The 22,463-nt window shown below is 37.3% G+C and overlaps 2 protein-coding genes across 4 annotated transcripts; one reads left to right on the top strand and one right to left on the bottom strand.

The window, feature by feature from the left end:
• Positions 1-3,843: 3,843 nt before the first annotated feature.
• LOC122015894 (proline-rich receptor-like protein kinase PERK10) lies at positions 3,844-7,660 on the bottom strand. 2 transcript variants are annotated; one of them, XR_006120994.1, is made up of 5 exons: positions 7,119-7,660; positions 6,927-7,024; positions 6,410-6,482; positions 6,233-6,333; positions 3,844-4,218 (listed from the first exon to the last, which is right to left on the bottom strand). XR_006120994.1 is itself a non-coding variant. In XM_042572979.1 (4 exons), exons 1-3 carry the CDS (start codon positions 7,612-7,614, stop codon positions 6,423-6,425), a joined length of 654 nt encoding a protein of 217 aa, XP_042428913.1. In that variant the 5' UTR covers positions 7,615-7,660; the 3' UTR covers positions 6,076-6,333; positions 6,410-6,422. The 2 variants fall into 2 exon arrangements, 1 of the variants encoding a protein (XP_042428913.1); XM_042572979.1 differs by lacking the exon at positions 3,844-4,218 and having other exon boundaries at positions 6,076-6,333.
• Positions 4,035-5,935, top strand: LOC122015893 (rust resistance kinase Lr10-like). Of its 2 annotated transcripts, none has more exons than XM_042572976.1 (3): positions 4,035-4,172; positions 4,431-4,508; positions 4,604-5,935. In XM_042572976.1, exons 2-3 carry the CDS (start codon positions 4,466-4,468, stop codon positions 5,812-5,814), a joined length of 1,254 nt encoding a protein of 417 aa, XP_042428910.1. In that variant the 5' UTR covers positions 4,035-4,172; positions 4,431-4,465; the 3' UTR covers positions 5,815-5,935. The 2 variants fall into 2 exon arrangements, with proteins under 2 accessions (XP_042428910.1, XP_042428911.1); XM_042572977.1 differs by having other exon boundaries at positions 4,039-4,172; positions 4,416-4,508.
• Positions 7,661-22,463: the final 14,803 nt, after the last annotated feature.

The raw sequence follows: 22,463 nt of genomic DNA, 5'->3' as shown, positions 1-22,463 counted from the left end.
CTTAGTGAACGACTTAAAGAACATGAAAACACTATTGAACATATAACTAACATGAACACTTGGAATGAATTAAAAATGCGATTAGATAAAAATCTAATAATTGATAAAGACCTACAACGAGAAATTTCCAAAGAAAAAGAGCGTTGGAGACAAGTTATAACAAGAATAATAGCAACTGTAAAATGTCTTTCTAAACGTTGTTTGGCTTTTCGAGGATCTAATGAAAAACTTTATCAAGACAATAATGGAAATTTTTTGGGGTTGATTGAAATGATTGCTGAATTCGATTATGTGATGCAAGATCATATTAGACGTATTCAAAGTAATGAAATTCATTATCATTACCTAGGTCATAAAATTCAGAATGAGTTGATTTCTATTTTAGCTAATAATGTTAAAAGTGTTATCATTAATAAAATTAAAGAAGCGAAATATTTTTCAATAATTCTTGATTGTACCCCAGATATAAGTCATCAAGAACAAATGACTTTTATAGTACGATGTGTTAATATGTTAGGTAATAAAGTGAAAATAGAGGAGTACTTTTTAGAGTTTCTAAAAGTAGATGATACATCAGGTTTAGGACTTTTTAACGAATTACAAAATGTGTTAAAATCACTTGATCTTAGTATTGAAAATATTAGAGGTCAAGGTTATGATAATGGTTCCAATATGAAAGGAAAACACCAAGGAGTTCAAAAGAGGTTACTTGAAATAAATCCAAGAGCGTTGTATATGCATGTGCTTGTCATAGTCTTAATCTAACTCTTAGTGATATGGCCCATTCTTGTGTTAAAGCTGTTTCTTTTTTTGGAGTAGTGCAACGCATATACACATTATTTTCAAGTTCTCCTAAGAGATGGAAAATTTTACTTAATAATGTGAAGGGATTAACCGTCAAATCTTTGTCGAATACTCGTTGGGAAAGTCGTATTAAAAGTGTTCAAGCTATTAGATTTCAAATTGTGGAAGTGAGAGTAGCTTTACTTGAATTAAATAATATTTGTGATGATGCAAAGTCAATAAGTGAAGCTGAAAGTTTAGCTAATTCAATCGAAAAATTTGAATTTTTACTTGGTATGGTCATTTGGTATGATATCTTATTTGCTATAAACATGGTGAGTAAGAAATTACAATCAAAATCTATGTGCATAGACTCTGCCATGAAACAATTAGAAGGTGTAATCTCATTTTTTGAAAAGTATAGGAATGATGGTTATGCTGCAAGTTTGACTATTGCTAAGAATCTTGCATTAGATATGAATATAGAGCCAATATTTACAACAAAGCGCCGTATTTTTAGGAAAAAACAATTTAATGAAAGAGTAGATAATGAAGTTTCACTATCATTAGAAGAGTCTTTTAGAATTGACTATTTTATTGTTGTTGTGGACATGACAATTGCTTCTTTAAAATGTAGATTCGAGCAAATGAAAACCTTTGAAAATATATTTGGTTTTTTATTTGATTCAAAAACATTAAGAACTTTGGATGATGATGAATTAAGAAAATATTGTGTCAATTTAAAATCTACTCTAACTCATGACAACTCATCAGATGTTGAGTTAGATGATTTATTTACTGAATTAAAAATATTACAAACGACTTTACCAATATGATAATATCTGCAATTGATATTCTTGAATTTGTTCAAAGTGTAGATTGTTATCCAAATGTTGCAATTGCTTATAGAATTTTGTTGACTATGCCTGTTACAGTAGCATCGGCTGAAAGGAGTTTTTCAAAATTAAAATTATTAAAAACATATATGAGATCGTCAATGTCTCAAGAAAGATTAAATGGATTGGCAATTTTATGTATTGAGAAAGACATCTTGGAAAATCTTGAAACTGATAATATTATAGAAGATTTTGCAAATAGAAATGCTAGAAGAAGTCATTGTAGATAAATTATATATTATTAGAAATTCATTTGGGATCTCATTTTATTATTTCGCCCAGGGCCTCTTAAGTCGAAGGACCGAGGCTGGTTGTCCGATAACTCAAGCAGTCGTGGTCGAGACCGTCATGGAGCATCAGATATGAAGTGCGTGCTATGAGTGTGGAGAGAGAGGTCATTTTGCTAGTAAGTGTCTATCTTTGAATTGGTTCTGGAGGATTAGGCAGCGGAAGACGTCGGAGTTGGAGTCGATCGAAGTCGCAGCAGAAGTCCAAGATACCACCTGCCTCCGGACTTCCTTATTTTCGGACTAGCTTTGACGTTTGCCCACCGAAGTCCTAGATACACATCTTCAAACATTTACCCGCCGAAGTCCTACCTTTGATGTTTTGCCTGCCTTCGGACTTCCTTCGTTTAGGGCACTTCTGCATTTTAACATTCCTTGCCTTTATGGTTCTACAGCTACACATGGTCTCCTTCTTTATAGAGTTATAAATAAACTAAGCATTCATAAACAAATTTGGTGTTCAACTTGATAGAAGTTTATTTATGTTTGTTCAATATACATTAAATTAATTAAACAAACAACCTTGAACAGCTCATTAAACTAACAAACAAACTTAAACACATATATGTTCAGCTCGTTAACGTTTATGAATAATGTTCATGAACAACATTCGTGAACAATATTCGTGAACAACATTCGTGAACAATATTCACAAACAATGTTCATTAATAAAACTCTTATCAATATGATAAATAAATAATAAAATATAATAAAATAAATAAATAATTTTGAATTATTAAGTTCAATAACCAATCAAATAATTAAAAGTTTCAAACAATCAAACAAACTTGAATTGAGAGCTTTATAACATTTAAACTAATCAAGCTCGAACTAAGTTCAAGTCAAACTTGAATTGAGAGTTTGATAACATTTAAATGAATCAAGCTTAAGTTAAATTTTAAATAAACTCAAGCTTATAAAAAATAAACCAAGTCATACTGGAACAATCATTTTAAAAGTTTGATTCATCTTGAGTTAGTTAAAATGTTCACCATGCTAGTCAAATTGATCAAAGGGCTGGTGAAATGTGCAAAAAAATAATACAATTCACTTATTATAGATGAAGATGATAGAAAGTGAATGATTTTACGTTTTGAGAAAGATTAGAGTTTAAATTTGGGTTGAATATTCTGAAGATATATTTTTTATTTTAAAATCTTAAATCCTAAATCCTATTCCATATTTATTTGGTTGACAAATAAAAAAAATTAATCAGCTTTCAAAATTAATTAAATTAATTAGGTGATGCCTACGTGAACTTGAATTCAAAGTTGCAGCCTATACTCAATGGACTTTTCAAAGTTGGGGTAGGTGACAAAATAGCGGAACTGAATTTGAAATCTAGAATAAAAAATTAAAAGGGACTTTACTATTAAATATATAAAAATTAGATAAAATTTTTTGGAAAAACATTCTTTTTTATTAAAATTATATAAAAAAAATTATTTATTATAAAAATAACGTCCAAATTGATATCAATCCATTTTTATTTTCACCGGTATCTTATAATTGTTACAATAATCGTATAACCGATATAATCTCATAATTATTATAACTGTGTGATTATAATAATTATAGTCATGTAACTAATATAATATAATATTAATTGTAATATATAAATAGTACCGGTTACAACTATATGTAGCAATCAAACAAAAGTGTTTTTTCATAAATAAAAATAGATTGAGATGAAATAAAATATTATTTTGACAATAAATAAAAAGAGAAGCTTTTTCTAGCTATTAGAATAAAAAAGGATCATCTTTTATTTTTTTTTAAGTTTAATTTTTTTTTTTGAAAGCTGATTTTAGGTTTCACTTTTGAATGTATAATCCCTCACACTTCGTTCCAGTTATCACATTCAAAGTCACTGAGAATAGGCAAACCTTCAACTGCCCTAATTATTGAAATTGTTTTTAAGTTTTTTACTCCAAAACATCAGCCACCCACACTAGCTTCCAAAGGATAAACGATAGCTTAGCAGCCATCACCAAACAGCGACTGCCCCATCTAACCAATCAAGAACACAAGCATAATATACTTCAAAAAGAAAATTTGAGAAATTTGATTAACAAGTCTCTTTCATTCTTGATAAGATTTCTTTCATCCATTTAGTGTCAGGAAAGAAAGTCTTTCTTCATCTGTAGGCTTCCCCTTTTGTACTGAACAAGAAAACATCTTCCATTGTTGATCACTGATCAAGCTAGTAAGTTTCTCTTCTTCTTCCCTCAGTTTATTTCTGTTTCTCAATTCTTGTAGGAGAAATAAGAACTCACTCAATTCTCAAAAGAGTTTTTTTAAGAAAAAAAACCTCAAAAATTCTACAAATTGAATCTGAACACACAAAGAAAAGTTGTTTCAGTAAAAAAAAACAATCTGAAACAATGATGAGAAAAGAGTGTGTAAAGGAGATCTACCTGTTCTAAAGCTAGTTTTACTGCAAGAGAAGATTTTTTTTATGCAGAAAGAAATCCAAGAACTACCTCCGTGACTGAGGGGATGGCTTCGGGCTCAGGCGGCCTCTCTGTTGCTGTCATAATAAGTAAGATTTTCTACTTCAGGTTCGATATGTGAGTGAAAAGTGTCTTTATTGTTCGAGTTGCAATAGTTTAAAAGTTTGAACTTCAAACTTCACAGTATTAGTGATATTTGGTGGGATAATCCAACTCGTGATAGCAATTTTGGTCATACGATGTGTTCAAAACATGAGAAAGTCATCGATAGATGCAATGATGCATCCATCTTGTTCGGAAACTAGATCTACGGATCCTTCCTTGAGCCATGAATCGAGGATTGAAATGAAGCCTATTGAAGAGTTCCTATTTAGGATCATGAAGGAGAAGCCCATTAGATTCACACCTCAAAATCTTGTAGATTTCACTCAAAACTTTGTGGAAAAATTGGGTTCTGGTGGTAATGGAACAGTATTCAAAGGCCAGTTTCCGAATGGAGTACAAGTAGCAGTGAAAGTCCTCCATGGCACCTCGAGCAAGAAAGCCGAGGAGCAATTCATGGCAGAAGTTGGCACCATAGGCAGAACCTATCACCTCAACTTAGTCAAGCTCTATGGTTTCTGCTTCGACGAAATGACAAAGGCACTCGTCTACGAGTACATGGAGAAGGGATCACTAGACCAGTATTTGTTCGATCAAGCACAAGAGAGGATTGAGTTCAGAAAGCTGTATGAAATCGCAGTTGGCACTGCAAAAGGAATCCGGTATTTGCACGAGGAGTGCCAACAAAAGATCGTGCACTATGACATAAAGCCGGCAAACATACTTCTTACAACAGAATTTGTGCCCAAAATAGCCGACTTTGGACTGGCAAGGTTATGTGAGAGGAACAAGCTGAAGACTCATTCAGTGGTCACATACGGTGGTCGGGGAACTCCTGGCTATGCTGCGCCTGAGATGTGGTCATCTTCGCCAGTCACCCATAAGGTTGACGTCTACAGCTTCGGCATGCTTCTGTTTGAGATGTTGGGGAAAAGAAAGAATTTTGACGCTGAGCAAGCAGAGAGCAAGGAGTGGTTCCCCGTTTGGGTGTGGAACAAGTTCGAACAAGGCGAGATAAAGAGCATAATTGAAGAAAGTGGAGTCGAAGAGAAGTACAGGGAGAAGGTCGAGAGATTGTGTCTAGTGGCATTGAGGTGTATTCATCATCAGCCTGAAGAAAGGCCAAAAATGAACTGTGTTGTGCAGATCTTGGAGGGAAGAGATACAGATCCAGTTGTTAACAATCCATTCAAGCATATTGAGCCATATAGTGTCGATATCTCTATGTGGAGCTCAATGACGAGCACAACTGCAACATTCTCAACTAGCACTGGAGTAGGAAGTTCATCGTGACAAGATTGCATAAATAGCTAAGTCTTGGAATATGTCGCAGCAATTTCCTTTTTGGTTTCTTTCTATTGTCATTATGTTATCACCTATGAAATAGAAACAGAGCTAATGCATAACTATCGTATCAGAATATTGAATCGATATATTTCCTCCAATTGCTCGCAATCCACTACTTCTCACAATTAGGACAAGATCTCTTAGCATCGATGCTTTTAGCTCCATTCTCAATTGTACATGAGCGCCAACAGCAAACATATTGCATCATGGGAAAGAACAATTGCTTTGATTGCTTGCAATTATATAAACAAAGCATTATTTCAGATGAGAGTTCTACTACATTCTTAGACACGAGAATGCGACTGGGTTTACGAATAGCATGACTGAAAATGATAACTAGTAAAAGATCTAGAATTGGCTATACCAGAACATTGAGCCCCCTTGGTTGGACCCGATATGGAGACGGTTGCATCATACATAGCTACTGAACAATTTCAAACTTGGAACCAATTCGGAGAAGCTTTTCTGCAACAAATATAGATGGAAAAGATTCACAAGAGGATAGATATAAACATGGAGCGGAGAGGTGACCTGAATATACCTGATGCAAAGTGTCATACAGATTGCCCATTACGACCTATTTCTTTCAACTTATCACCTTTACCCCTTTCCTTCTGCAGTGGACAGAAGGCAGAAACAAACTTGATAAGAGTTATTATATACCACTGCCTATACAAACCATTTTCAAAAGAGAGACCTCAGGAACAGAATACATTCGACAATTGTGTCAAATTAGTATAAACAAGCACCACAATAAGCATTCACAGAGGCAATAAACCATTCCCATTCCATTCTATTCTACCCAACTAAATGCACCGCAAGAGGTTCCTAATAACCATCAACCAAACTCACACTAATCGTCCCAGTCAAAAAATAACTGATTCGATCTCTTCCAACATCGTCTCTTCAAACGGCATGAATACTAGAATTACCTAAGAATGCCTCCAAAAGAGAAGACGTTCTTCCAAAAGACATTCAAGCGAGAGAATCATAAGCCAAAAGCTCGAAACTTTAAAACATATAAACTTGTATTCTGATACTGAAAGGGAAAAGCTTACCTTTCCAGTATAATCGTAGTAATCGTTCAAGGCCCACTGATATTTTGACTGGTTTAAGCAGAACCAATCCGCTAAACACTCATCCAAGTTTGAATGCGCTGAAATTCAAACCGAAGATACAAGCTTCAAGGAAACCCTCATAAATTCATCAAAAAGGCATCAAATATCGAAATCTGGAGGACAAAAGGGAACCATCTTGAACTCTGGTAATGGCGTCCCAGAAGAACCCGAACACGGATCCGGATGACTTGGCGGCCTGCTTCTCGACTTGAAGCGGCGGGACCTGCACCGGAGGCGGCAAAGGAGAAACCTTCTCAAGCAAAGGGACCACCTTTCCAGGGCTAGCGCTAACTATGGGTGAGGAAACCTCCAGAGCCATCGGCGACGGCGAACGGACAGTCGTTTCTGGTAAAAGAACCACCTTTCCAGGGCTGGAAACAGGCTCGGCCTCAGGGCTCGTGCTTTTCGAACCAGAATCCTCACAAGGCTTCGGGGTGCGGGGAGGGGTGATGAAAACGGTGTACCTCCCGGCCTTCCTAATCACCGGCGGTGGCGGAGCATCGCGCGCGCGCACGGAGGCCATTGCACGGCCAGCGGCTAGCGGTAAGCTTTGGGCAGGATTAGGGTTGCTGAATCGGCGAGCACTACCGCCGTTGGACTCGAGGTTTTTGGGCGGCATGCGGAGCATGGCTTCGCTTTCCCATTGTTCTTTCTTTTACTGCCTCGGAATCGGCCCACAGAACTGCTCCCAATCAAAGAAATAGGTATAAATAGAGCAGAAATTACATGTCTACCTCAATAATTGGTTGAAATTACATTAATAACACTATGTTGAGTTGTTTTGAGCAGCATGATTTTAGTTTAATATATGTAAAATTAATTAATTAAATAAATTTGAATAACTGAATAAACTTGAACACGTATTTAACTTTTTAATATTTATGACGTAAACAATAATTATGAATAATATTCATCAATAAAAATATTTATCAACGTGAATAAAAAATTTTATTATCAAACTCGATCAATTAAATAAATTTAAAATGTAAAAATTTTAAATAATCATATAAATTTAAATTAAGAGCCAGCTAAATTTAAACCAAACTTTCAAACTAATTAAAAATAAATTAAGTCCAAATTAAATATTAATTTTAATAATTTAATTTATTTTAAAAAACAACTTGAAGACTTTATTAAATAAATTGGGCAATTTACCAAAAGGCGTACTACAGTTAATGTATTTACCAAAAAACGCATCACAGTTTTGTATTTACCAAAAGGCACAGGTAAGTGATGTATATTACCGAATATAACTCTACCGCCAACCAACACCTCTGATCAGTCATCAATTCCCAGGCATCCGAACCACATTTTTAAAAAACTTAGATATTAAAAAAAAAAAACGATCATTAGGATACCTCCCTCCTTCGTGACATGCGAGTGCAACTCGGTCTTGTGAAACCCTAGTTTAGTGTTCTTGAGCCATCAGTTCGAGTTTTTCTCAAGCGCCATCTAGCTAGCATTTCAGTTTAATTAAAAACCAAGAGTGTTCGTGAGCCATCAGTGAAGGATTCTAGGGTTTACATTACATTAATCAGCTAGTATCATAATGGCGCAAAGACGTCGATCGGGCGAATCATCATCCTCGCCACATCAATTAGCTGTAAAGGTTATCATTTTACAAACTCTGTGATATTGAGAAGCTGAACTACTATGATTTAAATTTTTTTTTTTTATAAAGTATAGGGTTCAGTTGATGTTGGACAGAAACTGCATTGGAACAGTGTCCTCGGTCACTTTAAAAGTTTTTTTCAACCATCCACGAAGAAAGGAACGCATGGAGGCGGTGTTATTTTACATGACCGACACATAATGCTGATCAAACAGTCACCCTTTCGTATTTTTTTGGACATAGAAGATATGCAGCACATCCGTGGGATTTTGGTAAATATATTTGAAAATTGGGATTCAAGTAGTCAAACCTTTAGATTCTCAGGTACAATTTATAAATTTGTATTTTAATTACAAAGTAGTTGTATGGTAAAATTTAAGTGTTTGCTAAACTTGGGGCTGATACGATGCCGTATCAGGCCCAACGTGGGCCTAATACGGCATCGTATCAGGCCCAACGTGGGCCTGATACGACATCGTATCAGGCCCAACGTGGGCCTGATACGGCATCTTATCTGGCCCAACGTGGACCTGATACGATGGAGTATCAGTTCTTGATATGACATTGCATCATGTCCACGGTATTCCTAATACTTTTGTATGTGTTGGTAGAATTCTAATAATAATTTAACTTGGTCAGGTGTTCCGGTTTGCTTCACAAGAGGAGACGTTTCATTACTGCTCGGTATTGCAGACCGAGGAGCTTCAATTCCGATTGATTCAGCTAAAGCATCCAGTGACCTTTTTCTAACTTACTTCTCAAACAAAAAAGAAGCTACTAGATCAAGAATTGAGGAGTTGCTTAAATTTTATGGCAATCGCGTTGAAGTCGAAGATGATGTTTTATTATTTTGCAAATTCTATATTTTGTATATATTTGTTTGTGTCTTATTTTCTTCTAGTACATATAAGGTCCCGTTAAGTCTTATAGATATAGTAGATGATTTTGAGAATCTTGATAGATTCAACTGGGTTGAATCAATCCATGAATTTATGGCTCCACAATTACCTAAGATTGGGGACATATTTTCATCAACTGAGACAAAACATGCTAACACCAACCTCCCTTACCTAAAGGGATTTGCTGGTCTTTTGGCAGTAAGTGTTTAATTTGTGTGAAAATTTTTAATATTTTGCGAACAATTATAAAATAGTTAACCCTTGTCATGGTGAATCAGGCATGGTTTTTGGAGCATGTTCCAATCCAAAAACCATACAAAATAAAAGGAGCCAGAATAAATAAGTGGAGGAATATTCCTTCACATATTAGTAAGATAAGAGAAATGATTAACCAAGTTTCATCTGAAGAGGTAAATTTAGAATACTTTGACTATAGTTTGGTAAAAAAGTATGGTTTAAACATGTGGTTTAATATTCTTACAGGTTGTGATTAACCTAATCCCTAACCAAGATGAAAGATCATTGGTTGAGAACCTTGCTGGCGTTGAGGACAGTCCACATGCAATGGAGGCATCACAAATTGAAGTGAGTGTAGGAGGAAGGCAGATTAATAAGGATTGTTGTAATTGCATTATGCAAGCAAACATAAATAAAGAGCTAACAATGGAGAACATGCAATTGAAGGAGAGAGTGAAAGAGTTACTTAAAATAGTTGGAAAAAAAGGCATGGAATCTCAATATAGCGAGCCTGTAGACGATCCTCAAATTGAACCTGTAGGTGTTACAACAAGAAGTAGGAGAGGATGTGACAGAAGTCGCTATGATTACAGGGATACTCCAATTGATAGTCCATTGTAGCTCAAAACTTTACCTAAGAGGCAGCGTAGAAATATACATATAAGTGAGCCTACGGAAAAAGTTACAAGTATAGGAGAAGGAAAAAAATTTGTCAAAGAATATGTTGTTGTGGGCAAGGGGAAAGGAAAAATAGGTTTGGATGAAATGGAAGAAGAAATTAATATTGTACAAATGATGGAAGATAAATCTGATGAAGAGGCAGACAAGGATGTAGAAATGTTTGCCAAATATGACAAAATGAGGAAACAAGCAATTGCTGTAAGACGATATATGCAAATTTCTTTGCAATTTGTTAGATATAATGGATTATCTAATTGGCTTTTTTGTTTGTATGGATAGTATGTCAAGAAGCAATTTAAGTCTTCCAAGAAAAAAAAACAAGACGAAGAGGTGGCGTACTTATTAAAAGCCTTGGAGGAAATGAAGTACGTAAATGAAATAGTTGAATAGTAAAGTATAATATATGCATATCTGATTACATATTTGGGCTAAGGTTATCAAAAAGGAATTTGTAAAAATAATCTGTGATTTGTTTACTTTGTAGGTTTACAAATGATATAGTTTGGGAGGAACCACCCTTTTGTTTAAATTTGTATTCCCTTTTATCTGGTGTGAATGGAGAAATGTTGACAAGAGGGGATGTAATCGACACGTATTGTAAAATTTTATTTAGGGGGGCATTCCCGTCTGGAAGCACATACAACAAGTCAATATATTGTTCAACATTCTTCACAGTAAGGAATTGATTTGATTATAGTTAAAAATAGAATTCTTTTTATTAGTTGGTTATGTATGTATGACTTTGCATATTTGTAGTCATTAATGAAATCGTCAAGTAAGTTTGCCTTCGAACACATGATAAAGACGGATAGACGAGATGAAGAGGTAAGGTATATATTTATACCTTTGTGCAGTGATAATGCACACTTCCACTTGCTGGTGGTCGACACCAAATCAATGACGTTCAATCAGTACAATTCTCTTGCAAGTGGAAGTAAATACAAATATGAATTTGAAGCAGCAGTGAGCATCTAATAATAATGATATTGTTTGTATTTTAATATAAATGCTAGTTGATGGAAAATGAAAATTTCCTCTTCAATGTTCAGGTATCAGATTTTAAATTATATAGTCGTGAGCACGTTGCTGCTATTCATCCAAACTTGGAAAGGCATTATCCGTTTGATAGATGGGTCTCTCGCACAATTGAATGTCCATAACAACAAGCAAGGTAAATCGAGCACAAGGTGTGAATATAAATAATTGATAAAAAATTATTGACAATTAAAATGCTGTTGTTCTTTACAGTGTTGACTGTGGCTTTTTTGTGATGCAATACATTCGATGTCTCCTATATGATATGAAGATGGACTTCAAACAAGGAGACATGAAAAAGATTAGAATTGATGTAATGGTAGCAATTTTGAGGGATAAATATTTTCAAACATTGGATTAAATATCCAGTCTTGTAAGGCAAAAACTTGTATAGATTGTAAATGCAATTATTACGTAGTGTAGGACTTTTAATATCTTTGTATGTAGTCTTTGTTGTATAATACGGTGGTATGTAGTGTATGAGAAGATTAGAAACTGTCACTGGAATATTAATAATATTGCATAGTGATTAGTCAGAAATATAAATCACAAAATACAAAATGCAATGTTCGTGCTTATCAGTGGAAAGAGACAATGTATATAAGTTGTAATGCGCACCATTTCTATCTTCTCAAAACTGCAATCATGGTAACGGTTGGGATTGTTTAAAAAATCAAATAGGCTCGGACCAACGGAGGTATCCAGAGCACGTCACTAGGTTCCGTGCCAACTGCCACGGAGCAATACCTTATTAGAAATGGGGTATAAATACGTTTTGACACCAAATATACCATCTTCCCAGTTAGAACTTCACAGGGAACATGATTTCAGGTAGAACCAAGTAGGGGAGGGCCATCAGTGGGTTTTGGTGAAAACCCACTGATGGACCTAGACACATCGGATTGGACCCATTTCAGCTCTAGTGGTATTCTGGAGTTGCAAGGACTCAGAATCTGGTGGCAAATAATAATTTAAATATTTATAGGTACTGGGAAAAATTTAAAATGCAATCAGCCTCCGTTGGGCCTGATATGCTTGGATATCAGGCCCAACGTGGGCCTGATATGCTTGGATATCAGGCCCAACGTGGGCCTGATACGCTTGGATATCAGGCCCAACGTGGCCCAAAGTCGCCTTGACACTTATAAATGGGAACTGGCACGGAGCCATACTTCGTAATCCATGGTGTATAAATTATGTTTGACAGCATAAATATCATCTCCCCACCATGACCTTCACAGGGGACTTGATTTCATGAAAATCCAAGTAGGGGAGGGCCATCAGTGGATTTTGCTCAAAACCCACTGATGGACCTAGACACATCGGATTGGACCCATTTCAGCGCTAGTGGTATTCTGGAGTTGCAAGGACTCAGAATCTGGTGGCAAATAAATGTTTAAATATTTATAGGTGCTGGGAAAAATTTAAAATGCAATCAGTCTCCGTTGGGCCTGATATGCTTGGATATCAGGCCCAACGTGGGCCTGATATGCTTGGATATCAGGCCCAACGTGGGCCTGATATGCTTGGATATCAGGGCCACCGTGGGCCTGATACGCTTGGATATCAGGCCCAACGTGGGCCTGATATCCAAGCATATCAGGCCCAAAGTCGCCTTGACACTTATAAATGGCAAATGGCACGGAGCCATACTTCGTAATCCATGGTTTATAAATTATGTTTGACACCATAAATACCATCTCCCCACCAAGACCTTCACATAGGACTTGATTTCATGAAAATCCAAGTAGGGGAGGGCCATCAGTGGATTTTGGTGAAAACCCACTGATGGACCTAGACACATCGGATTGGACCCATTTCAGCGCTAGTGGTATTCTGGAGTTGCAAGGACTCAGAATCTGGTGGCAAATAAATGTTTAAATATTTATAGGTGCTGGGAAAAATTTAAAATGCAATCAGCCTCCGTTGGGCCTGATATGCTTGGATATGAGGCCCAACGTGGGCCTGATATGCTTGGATATCAGGCCCACCGTGGGCCTGATATGGTTGGATATCAGGCCCAACGTGGGCCTGATATCCAAGCATATCAGGCCCAAAGTCGCCTTGACACTTATAAATGGCAACTGGCACGGAGCCATACTTCGTAATCCATGGTTTATAAATTATGTTTGACACCATAAATACCATCTCCCCACCAAGACCTTCACATGGGACTTGATTTCATGAAAATCCAAGTAGGGGAGGGCCATCAGTGGGTTTTGCTCAAAACCCACTGATGGACCTAGACACATCGGATTGGACCCATTTCAGCGCTAGTGGTATTCTGGAGTTGCAAGGACTCAGAATCTAGTGGCATATAATAATTTAAATATTTATAGGTGCTGGGAAAAATTTAAAATACAATCAGCCTCCGTTGGGCCTGATATGCTTGGATATCAGGCCCACCGTGGGCCTGATACGCTTGGATATCAGGCCCAACGTGGGCCTGATATCCAAGCATATCAGGCCCAAAGTCGCCTTGACACTTATAAATGGCAACTGGCACGGAGCCATACTTCGTAATCCATGGTTTATAAATTATGTTTGACACCATAAATACCATCTCCCCACCAAGACCTTCACATGGGACTTGATTTCATGAAAATCCAAGTAGGGGAGGGCCATCAGTGGGTTTTGGTCAAAACCCACTGATGGACCTAGACACATCGGATTGGACCCATTTCAGCGCTAGTGGTATTCTGGAGTTGCAAGGACTCAGAATCTGGTGGCATATAATAATTTAAATATTTATAGGTGCTGAGAAAAATTTAAAATACAATCAGCCTCCGTTGGGCCTGATATGAATATCATTTAATAAAGCAGTATTCTATCTCCCCCTAATATAAACTCCAAGTATTCTTACAGGGGCCTGATCAAAATAATAAAATAACATCAATTTTAATAGTCACCTTCCATAGGGTAGAAAAGAAAAATGGCAACTGGCACGGAGCCATACTTCGTAATCCATGGTGTATAAATTATGTTTGACAGCATAAATACCATCTCCCCACCATGACCTTCACAGGGGACTTGATTTCATGAAAATCCAAGTAGGGGAGGGCCATCAGTGGGTTTTGCTCAAAACCCACTGATGGACCTAGACACATCGGATTGGACCCATTTCAGCGCTAGTGGTATTCTGGAGTTGCAAGGACTCAGAATCTGGTGGAAAATAAATGTTTAAATATTTATAGGTGCTGGGAAAAATTTAAAATGCAATCAGCCTCCGTTGGGCCTGATATGCTTGGATATCAGGCCCAAAGTGGCCTTGGTATGGTATCCTTTCTTATAAATTTAATTTACAATAATTTTATTCACCATAAATTTTAGTTACACAAACAGTAAATCATTACTACAATAAATTATTACAATTGTTCACTATTTCTATAGTTTAAAATTTTTGTCAGACATGATTTTGTGTCCAAGTCTAAATCTATAAGCTCGCATATCAGATTGTACAAAGTCTGTAGATCTCCGGAACATCAAACTCTCTGCATAGCGCATTATAAAAAAAGGCACAATCCAACCTACAAAACAAATGCACAATCCATCATAGAAAAGGCAAATAGAATTATTATGGAACATACACTAATACTTACGATTTGCTTTGTGTGGGGCCAATAACTTGCATCGTTTTATACTCTCTCCCGGAGAATGGTTCTAAACCTTTATGCCATATGTGATAGTATGACCAGTTCAGCTCCTTAAAAAACAACACCTACAAATATCAAACCATAGTAATTAATACATAAACAATGATTATTGGATATAAGAAATTTGTTACTTACAGTTTGATTAAAAACAGAAGTGTAAAGTTCTGTGGTGCCAAGAGAGTTATAATGAATTATTTGTCGTTCCTCCAGGTCCATGACCATTAGATGCCAATGATCATCTTGGTTATGTAGAGGACAAAAAATATATCTAATGTCCTTGTCGTCATCTATTTTTGCAGTTTGTTTCAATGCATCCACGTGCATCATTCCGAACAAGTCCTATACAAATAATAGAGCTATTATGGTGACTGCATCCAATATATAATTTAAACAATTTACAATGAGATAAGGGACATACTGGGAATCCAACCCCACAAAATATGGATGGGTGGTATGGTGAGTTAGAGTGTTTGGCTTCATTAGCAAGAATATTCCAATAAACATTTATGCAATCCCCATTGGTATATTGTGTCCAATCAAATATTGTCATAAAAGATTGCATATCTAAGGTGAAATTATCATTTGCCCATATTGGTTGCACCGTCACCCTACACACAAGTATACAGTCAATGGTATTTAATAAATTGAAAATAAAAAAATTATCATTAACCTCCAATAATAATCCATTGTTGACATGTGGGTTAAGAATTTAGGTTGGCAACTACGTTACCTTAACTGACTGAGCTTCAACAATGCATCGGCTATCACATCATCTTTGCTCTTTTTAAAAAATGTTTTTGCTTGCTGAGATAATTAAAATAATACTATGTCATTAAGGATTCTAAAATAACAACTTACCTACTCTCGACCGTACCTTCAATATTTTGGTTTTGACCTTGTTAATTTCATGACATTGTGTTTCTATCTGTGATGAACTTGTATTTTCTGTCTTTGATGGTGCAGGAGCATCTGGTTCGACACTAAGAACAACCTGTTTGCCTTTTTTTTTGGTGCATTGGGATATCAACCTTCTCTGGGTTCTCTTTCTTTTGGGGCCTACCCGAAAATTAGTTGGAATTATAAGCAGATTAGGGTCTATGCCTTCTGATGCTGGGTCTATGCCTTCTGATGCTCTTGGCTCCCCTGATATGCTCTGTATGACTTGTTGGAGCTCTTTAATCTTATTTTCGGCATCGGCTATGATTTTGTCTTTTACAGTTAAAATTCTGTTATCCACGTCAGAATTTATAGTGTCAGCCTTGTTGCCACTCGTATCCCGTTCTTTACGCAGTTCACTTATTTGTTGATCCTTTTCTTTAAGCATAGCTTCCATATCAGCAATCACAATATCCTTTGCTGCTACTAGACTATCCTTTTCTTCTATCACCGTTGCTAGGTTTTTATTAGCTTCCTCCAAACTTTGAGAAGCTTTATATAATTCTTGCTTTAAACTCTCAATTTTGTTATCCTTTTCCTTGCACAAACTACAATCTACGGTATCGTCACACTGGAGTTGCCCTTCTTCGGACTGATGTAAAGATCCTTAGCCAACCAACTCAAGATACTCGGATGGCTGAGGCCGGTTTGGTAGTAAATTTAACTCTGATTCTGTCGGAATTAAATCTACTAAAATTTTATCTGCAGTTACACGGTCTATCATTTTTTTTACTGTGTCAACATGATAGTTAGGCCACCTCCATCGTAGTATTCTTGGCAATTTTTCTGGATGGTCTGGATCAATAATGCTGATGTGCTCACACACCCATACCTACAATATGATTATAAAAGTAATTCATAATCTTTACACATATCTTGCTATATATGTAATCGGACTTACAGCTAAAATATTTGGAAATCCCTTTAGCAAGGGGGCCTTGGGCGTTGCATCAGCAACCTGTGGTTTTGGTCTTAATGTAAGCTCCAATCCAATGGAGTCTAATTGTTGAGCCATGAAACTGTATACTGCATTGCACCAGTTAAACCTAGCTAAGTTCTCAAAATCATCTACACAGTCAATTAGGGAGAGCACAGGTATTCTGAGAACACTGCTACTCCCACAAAACAGAACTGTTGTAAAAAAATACAGGATAAAAAGCTGACAGTACAGCTTGTCGTTTGATCTAGACTTCCTAATCAGTTTCTCTAAATGTTTGGCAGAACAATCCAATTCTCGGAAAAATTCCATGTACAGTGCGCTTGAAGCCTCATTTAAATCGAGACGAACTATATCTCCATTGTCGGGTAGGCCAAGAATCAGTCCCACATCTACCTTTGTAAAATTGAGCTTCTTCCCATGGAAGATAAAGTTTTTTTCCTCATGATCCCAGTTATCAAACATATTTTGTACCTGAGCTCTTACAAAAGAACTATCAGGGAGGTCGAGGATCCAGGAAAAAGGTGTGCCTCGAATCATCTGTTCTTGTTCTGAAGTCAGGTTAACAGAAGAGATAACCTTTCTGAAGTGGCAAATGGTACTTTTCCAGTTCATTCTTTTAGTTCTTCCTCTGTTGACGTAACTTTGATAAGTTGGTCGATCAGCACACAGACTTTTGGAGACTTCTTTTGTTGCCATTGCGAACCTACGTACTGTATAACCAAACACAGAAAAACTCTACGCTCTTATTCTAACACACCCACACAAACCCTAGGTTAACCGGTTATAGAAAGCTTAACTAAATGAGAAACCGACCTCCGTACGGAAATGATTCTTGAACGCCGGTGAAGGAAGAGTGGGTTTTGGCCCGGAGCTGCGTTGAATGGCTTCGAGAAGAAGATGAAGAACGAAGCAGGAGAGTGTGCGCTTTTGCAGATTGAAACTTGGGCCTAATATCTCCTTAATTTATTTTATCTAATCGCCTCGATTTATGTGTAAGATTATTTATTATTAATTTGAAATATTACTTTTTATATTATCAGCCCCACGTTGGGCCTGATATCCAAGCGTATCAGGCCCACGTTGGGCCTGATATCCAAGCATATCAGGCCCAACGGAGGCTGATTGTATTTTAAATTTTTCCCAGCACCTATAAATATTTAAATTATTATATGCCACCAGATTCTGAGTCCTTGCAACTCCAGAATACCACTAGCGCTGAAATGGGTCCAATCCGATGTGTCTAGGTCCATCAGTGGGTTTTGACCAAAACCCACTGATGGCCCTCCCCTACTTGGATTTTCATGAAATCAAGTCCCATGTGAAGGTCTTGGTGGGGAGATGGTATTTATGGTGTCAAACATAATTTATAAACCATGGATTACGAAGTATGGCTCCGTGCCAGTTGCCATTTATAAGTGCCAAGGCGACTTTGGGCCTGATATGCTTGGATATCAGGCCCACGTTGGGCCTGATATCCAAGCGTATCAGGCCCACGTTGGGCCTGATATCCAAGCATATCAGGCCCAACGGAGGCTGATTGTATTTTAAATTTTTCCCAGCACCTATAAATATTTAAATTATTATTTGCCACCCAGAATACCACTACCGCTGAAATGGGTCCAATCCGATGTGTCTAGGTCCATCAGTGGGTTTTGACCAAAACCCACTGATGGCCCTCCCCTACTTGGATTTTCATGAAATCAAGTCCCTGTGAAGGTCATGGTGGGGAGATGGTATTTATGGTGTCAAACATAATTTATACACCATGGATTACGAAGTATGGCTCCGTGCCAGTTGCCATTTATAAGTGCCAAGGCGACTTTGGGCCTGATATGCTTGGATATCAGGCCCACGTTGGGCCTGATATGCACTCATATCAGGCCCACGTTGGGCCTGATATCCAAGCATATCAGGCCCAACGGAGGCTGATTGTATTTTAAATTTTTCCCAGCACCTATAAATATTTAAACATTTATTTGCCACCAGATTCTGAGTCCTTGCAACTCCAAAATACCACTAGGGCTGAAATGGGTCCAATCCGATGTGTCTAGGTCCATCAGTGGGTTTTGACCAAAACCCACTGATGGCCCTCCCCTACTTGGATTTTCATGAAATCAAGTCTCATGTGAAGGTCTTGGTGGGGAGATGGTATTTATGGTGTCAAACATAATTTATAAACCATGGATTACGAAGTATGGCTCCGTGCCAGTTGCCATTTATAAGTGTCAAGGCGACTTTGGGCCTGATATGCTTGGATATCAGGCCCACGTTGGGCCTGATATCCAACCATATCAGGCCCACGTTGGGCCTGATATCCAAGCATATCAGGCCCAACGGAGGCTGATTGTATTTTAAATTTTTCCCAGCACCTATAAATATTTAAACATTTATTTGCCACCAGATTCTGAGTCCTTGCAACTCCAGAATACCACTAGCGCTGAAATGGGTCCAATCCGATGTGTCTAGGTCCATCAGTGGGTTTTGAGTAAAACCCACTGATGACCCTCCCCTACTTGGATTTTCATGAAATCAAGTCCCCTGTGAAGGTCATGGTAGGGAGATGGTATTTATGGTGTCAAACATAATTTATACACCATGGATTACGAAGTATGGCTCCGTGCCAGTTGCCACGGAACAGTCCACACCTTTTCTTTTCTACCCTATGGAATCGATTACTACACTCCCTTTGTGCATGTTTTAACACATCTATATTTCACTACATATTAATGTGACTTTGTAATTACGAACCCCTTCCTGTTGAATTGAAATGTATCGCATTTTTATTTGACACAATGGAGATATGGTGTGAAGTATTATTTCTGCCTTGCAGGTGATGGTTTACACTTCTCATACATATCATAAAACTGTAACACAAACTAAATACTCCATAAACGTATATAACAGAAACATCACTTTTAACAACTGTTTGTCTTACAAACCTATTTATGTACTTCATACAAAACATATGCCTCAACTCCTCGAATTTACAATTCAGTCAAGATCCAGGGGCTGGCGGCATTCTACAGGTCCTCCGATTATGGCCCAGTTGTTTGCACCTGCTGCATTTGATTTTTACCTTCCCATTATGTTTTGACTCGATCCTTGCCTTCTTTCGCCTACCAGGCTGCACAAGGCTACGTGGACATAGCACTATAATGTTGTTGACACCCCTAGGCCAAAATTCTTTGCTTCGACAGGGGTAAATACGATCCATGTATGTCGTTTTCCAATTATGTGAATGAAAGTAATGCTCACAATATGGGAGTGTATCCATGTTCCGGTGAATTATGACGGCATTTGCATGTGAGCAAGGCAATCCTGAAATTTGAAACTCCCCACAGTTACAATATTTCCTCTCCAAATCAACAATGTATGAAGCATCCCATGTCTCTACTTCCATTTTGGATTGAGAGTAGGGGTGGACTTTATATCGTCTAGCTTTCTCTCTCCTTGATTGCATTTCTTTGGTAGCATGAGGTGTCAACGCTACATACCATTTCGACGCTTCCTCCTTACGGTTACAGAACCATTGAGCTACCTTTCTTCTGGTATTATCAATTAACCTGTTTATCGGAAGTTCACGCGTCTCCTTGAACAAAGCATTTAAACTCTCTACACAATTGGTGGTTAGCATTGTGTACCTTCTCCCACTAAAGTGTGCATTAGCCCATCTTTTAGGGTCAATGTTTTGAAGCCACTTATGAGCATCTGGATGTTTTTCAAGCATGGACTGCATTATGAGATCATATTGTAGTGTTGTGTTTGCTCGAGCAGCTGCCCAAAACAACCCTAAACCTGACCTACTGCCAGTATCTGTTACCATATTGCAAGACATGTGGTGGCAACAAAAAGCATGATGGGCAGTAGGGTATACTTTCCTAACTGTTGCTATAATGCCACGATGTCTATCTGATACTATACTCATTGACTCTGGATCAACATTAAAAAATCTCTTCGTATGATCCAGAAACCACTCCCATGCAGACCCACATTCAACTTCAGCGATTCCAAAGGCTACTGGGAGGACATTGTCATTAGCATCTATTGATGTAGCCATCAACAACACACCCGGATATTTGCCTCTTAGGTGTGTGGCATCAATTCCAATTAATTTACGCAGATAAGACCTAAATACTCTCCTACAAGCTCCAAAACCCCAAAAACATCGTTGGAACTGATTATCCCCATTCCTGTGTAGTGCAACATAGGTTTCAGGATCCCTTACTCTTAACTCACGTAGATATAGTGGAAGATCTCTATATGCTTGATCATAATCTCCAACAACTTTCTTCATCGCTTTCTTTCGAGCTATGTAAGCTTTTCTGTAGGATATGGTCACTCCGAACCTGGCTTTTATATCTGCTATAATCATACTTGGCTTGTATTGTTCATTAGCAAGAAATTGCTCTTCAACAAAAGAAGCTACAAAGGATGAAGAGCATGCTTGATGATCAGCACTTTCCCTAATGGTGCCACATTGGTGTTCCTTTATATATTTCGTAACAATGAACTCGACATCCCCCCTGGCAACTACTCTCCACTTACACGGTTGATTGAAGCAGACAGCTTTTACTTTATTTTTCCGAGTGTCAACTAGGTTATATCTCATATGTTTAACCATGGCATGCTTCACAAGTTGATTCTTGAACTCTTGTCGAGACTGAAATATCTGTCCTACAAAAAATTCATGCTGATCTGTTGCCTCTTCAATTGGCCTTTGGAGCAATCGAGAATTTAGAATATATGGATCATCAGCTATTGGGAACTCCTCCTCTAAGTCACTATACTGCTCTTGAGATATTTCATATTGTTCAATCTGCATATCATCAGCAAAGAATTCTTGTACATTTATATTGCATTGCATTTCCTCTCCATTTCGGTTATAATACCCTTCCTCCTCACTCCAACTAGGCTCATAGTAATCAACAAGTGTTGCACACGGGTTCAAAACCTCATCTTCTTGAATACTAGCTTCTTCATTTAGATCAAATGTGAAATTACTGCTCGTATTTCTATTTGTGTTATGCACACAATTATACTGTGAAGATGATGGAATATTTGTTCTGGATACTTCTCCTACATTATCTGCATGTCCAATGCTAGAAGTTGCATCAAGAGTATTCCATATCTCATATAGAATTTCGTCAGTTATATGATCATCCCTGATAAATAAATTAAAAAACTATTTTAGTAAATTTGTAACTACATAATCATTTTTTGTAGTTAAATTGTAATTTTGCTCAAACTAGGAACGGTCTGATGTAAAAGCAAAGTTTTAACCACATAACACATTATCGATATCACGCTCTACGTGGGCCTGATATCATAGGTATCAGGCCCACGTTAGGCCTGATATCTATGATATCAGGCCCACGTTGGGCCTGATCTCATAGATATCAAGCCACTTTTGAAGCAGATACTTCTTGTAAACTAGGACCACCACTGACTAAACCCTAGCCAAACTTAACTATCAACGTCAAAAAC

Source organism: Zingiber officinale, chromosome 8B (assembly GCF_018446385.1).
Source record: "Zingiber officinale cultivar Zhangliang chromosome 8B, Zo_v1.1, whole genome shotgun sequence".
Taxonomy (NCBI): Eukaryota; Viridiplantae; Streptophyta; class Magnoliopsida; order Zingiberales; family Zingiberaceae; genus Zingiber; species Zingiber officinale.
Note: the sequence above shows the minus strand (reverse complement) of the source record. Positions and strands in the feature narration are given on the sequence as shown.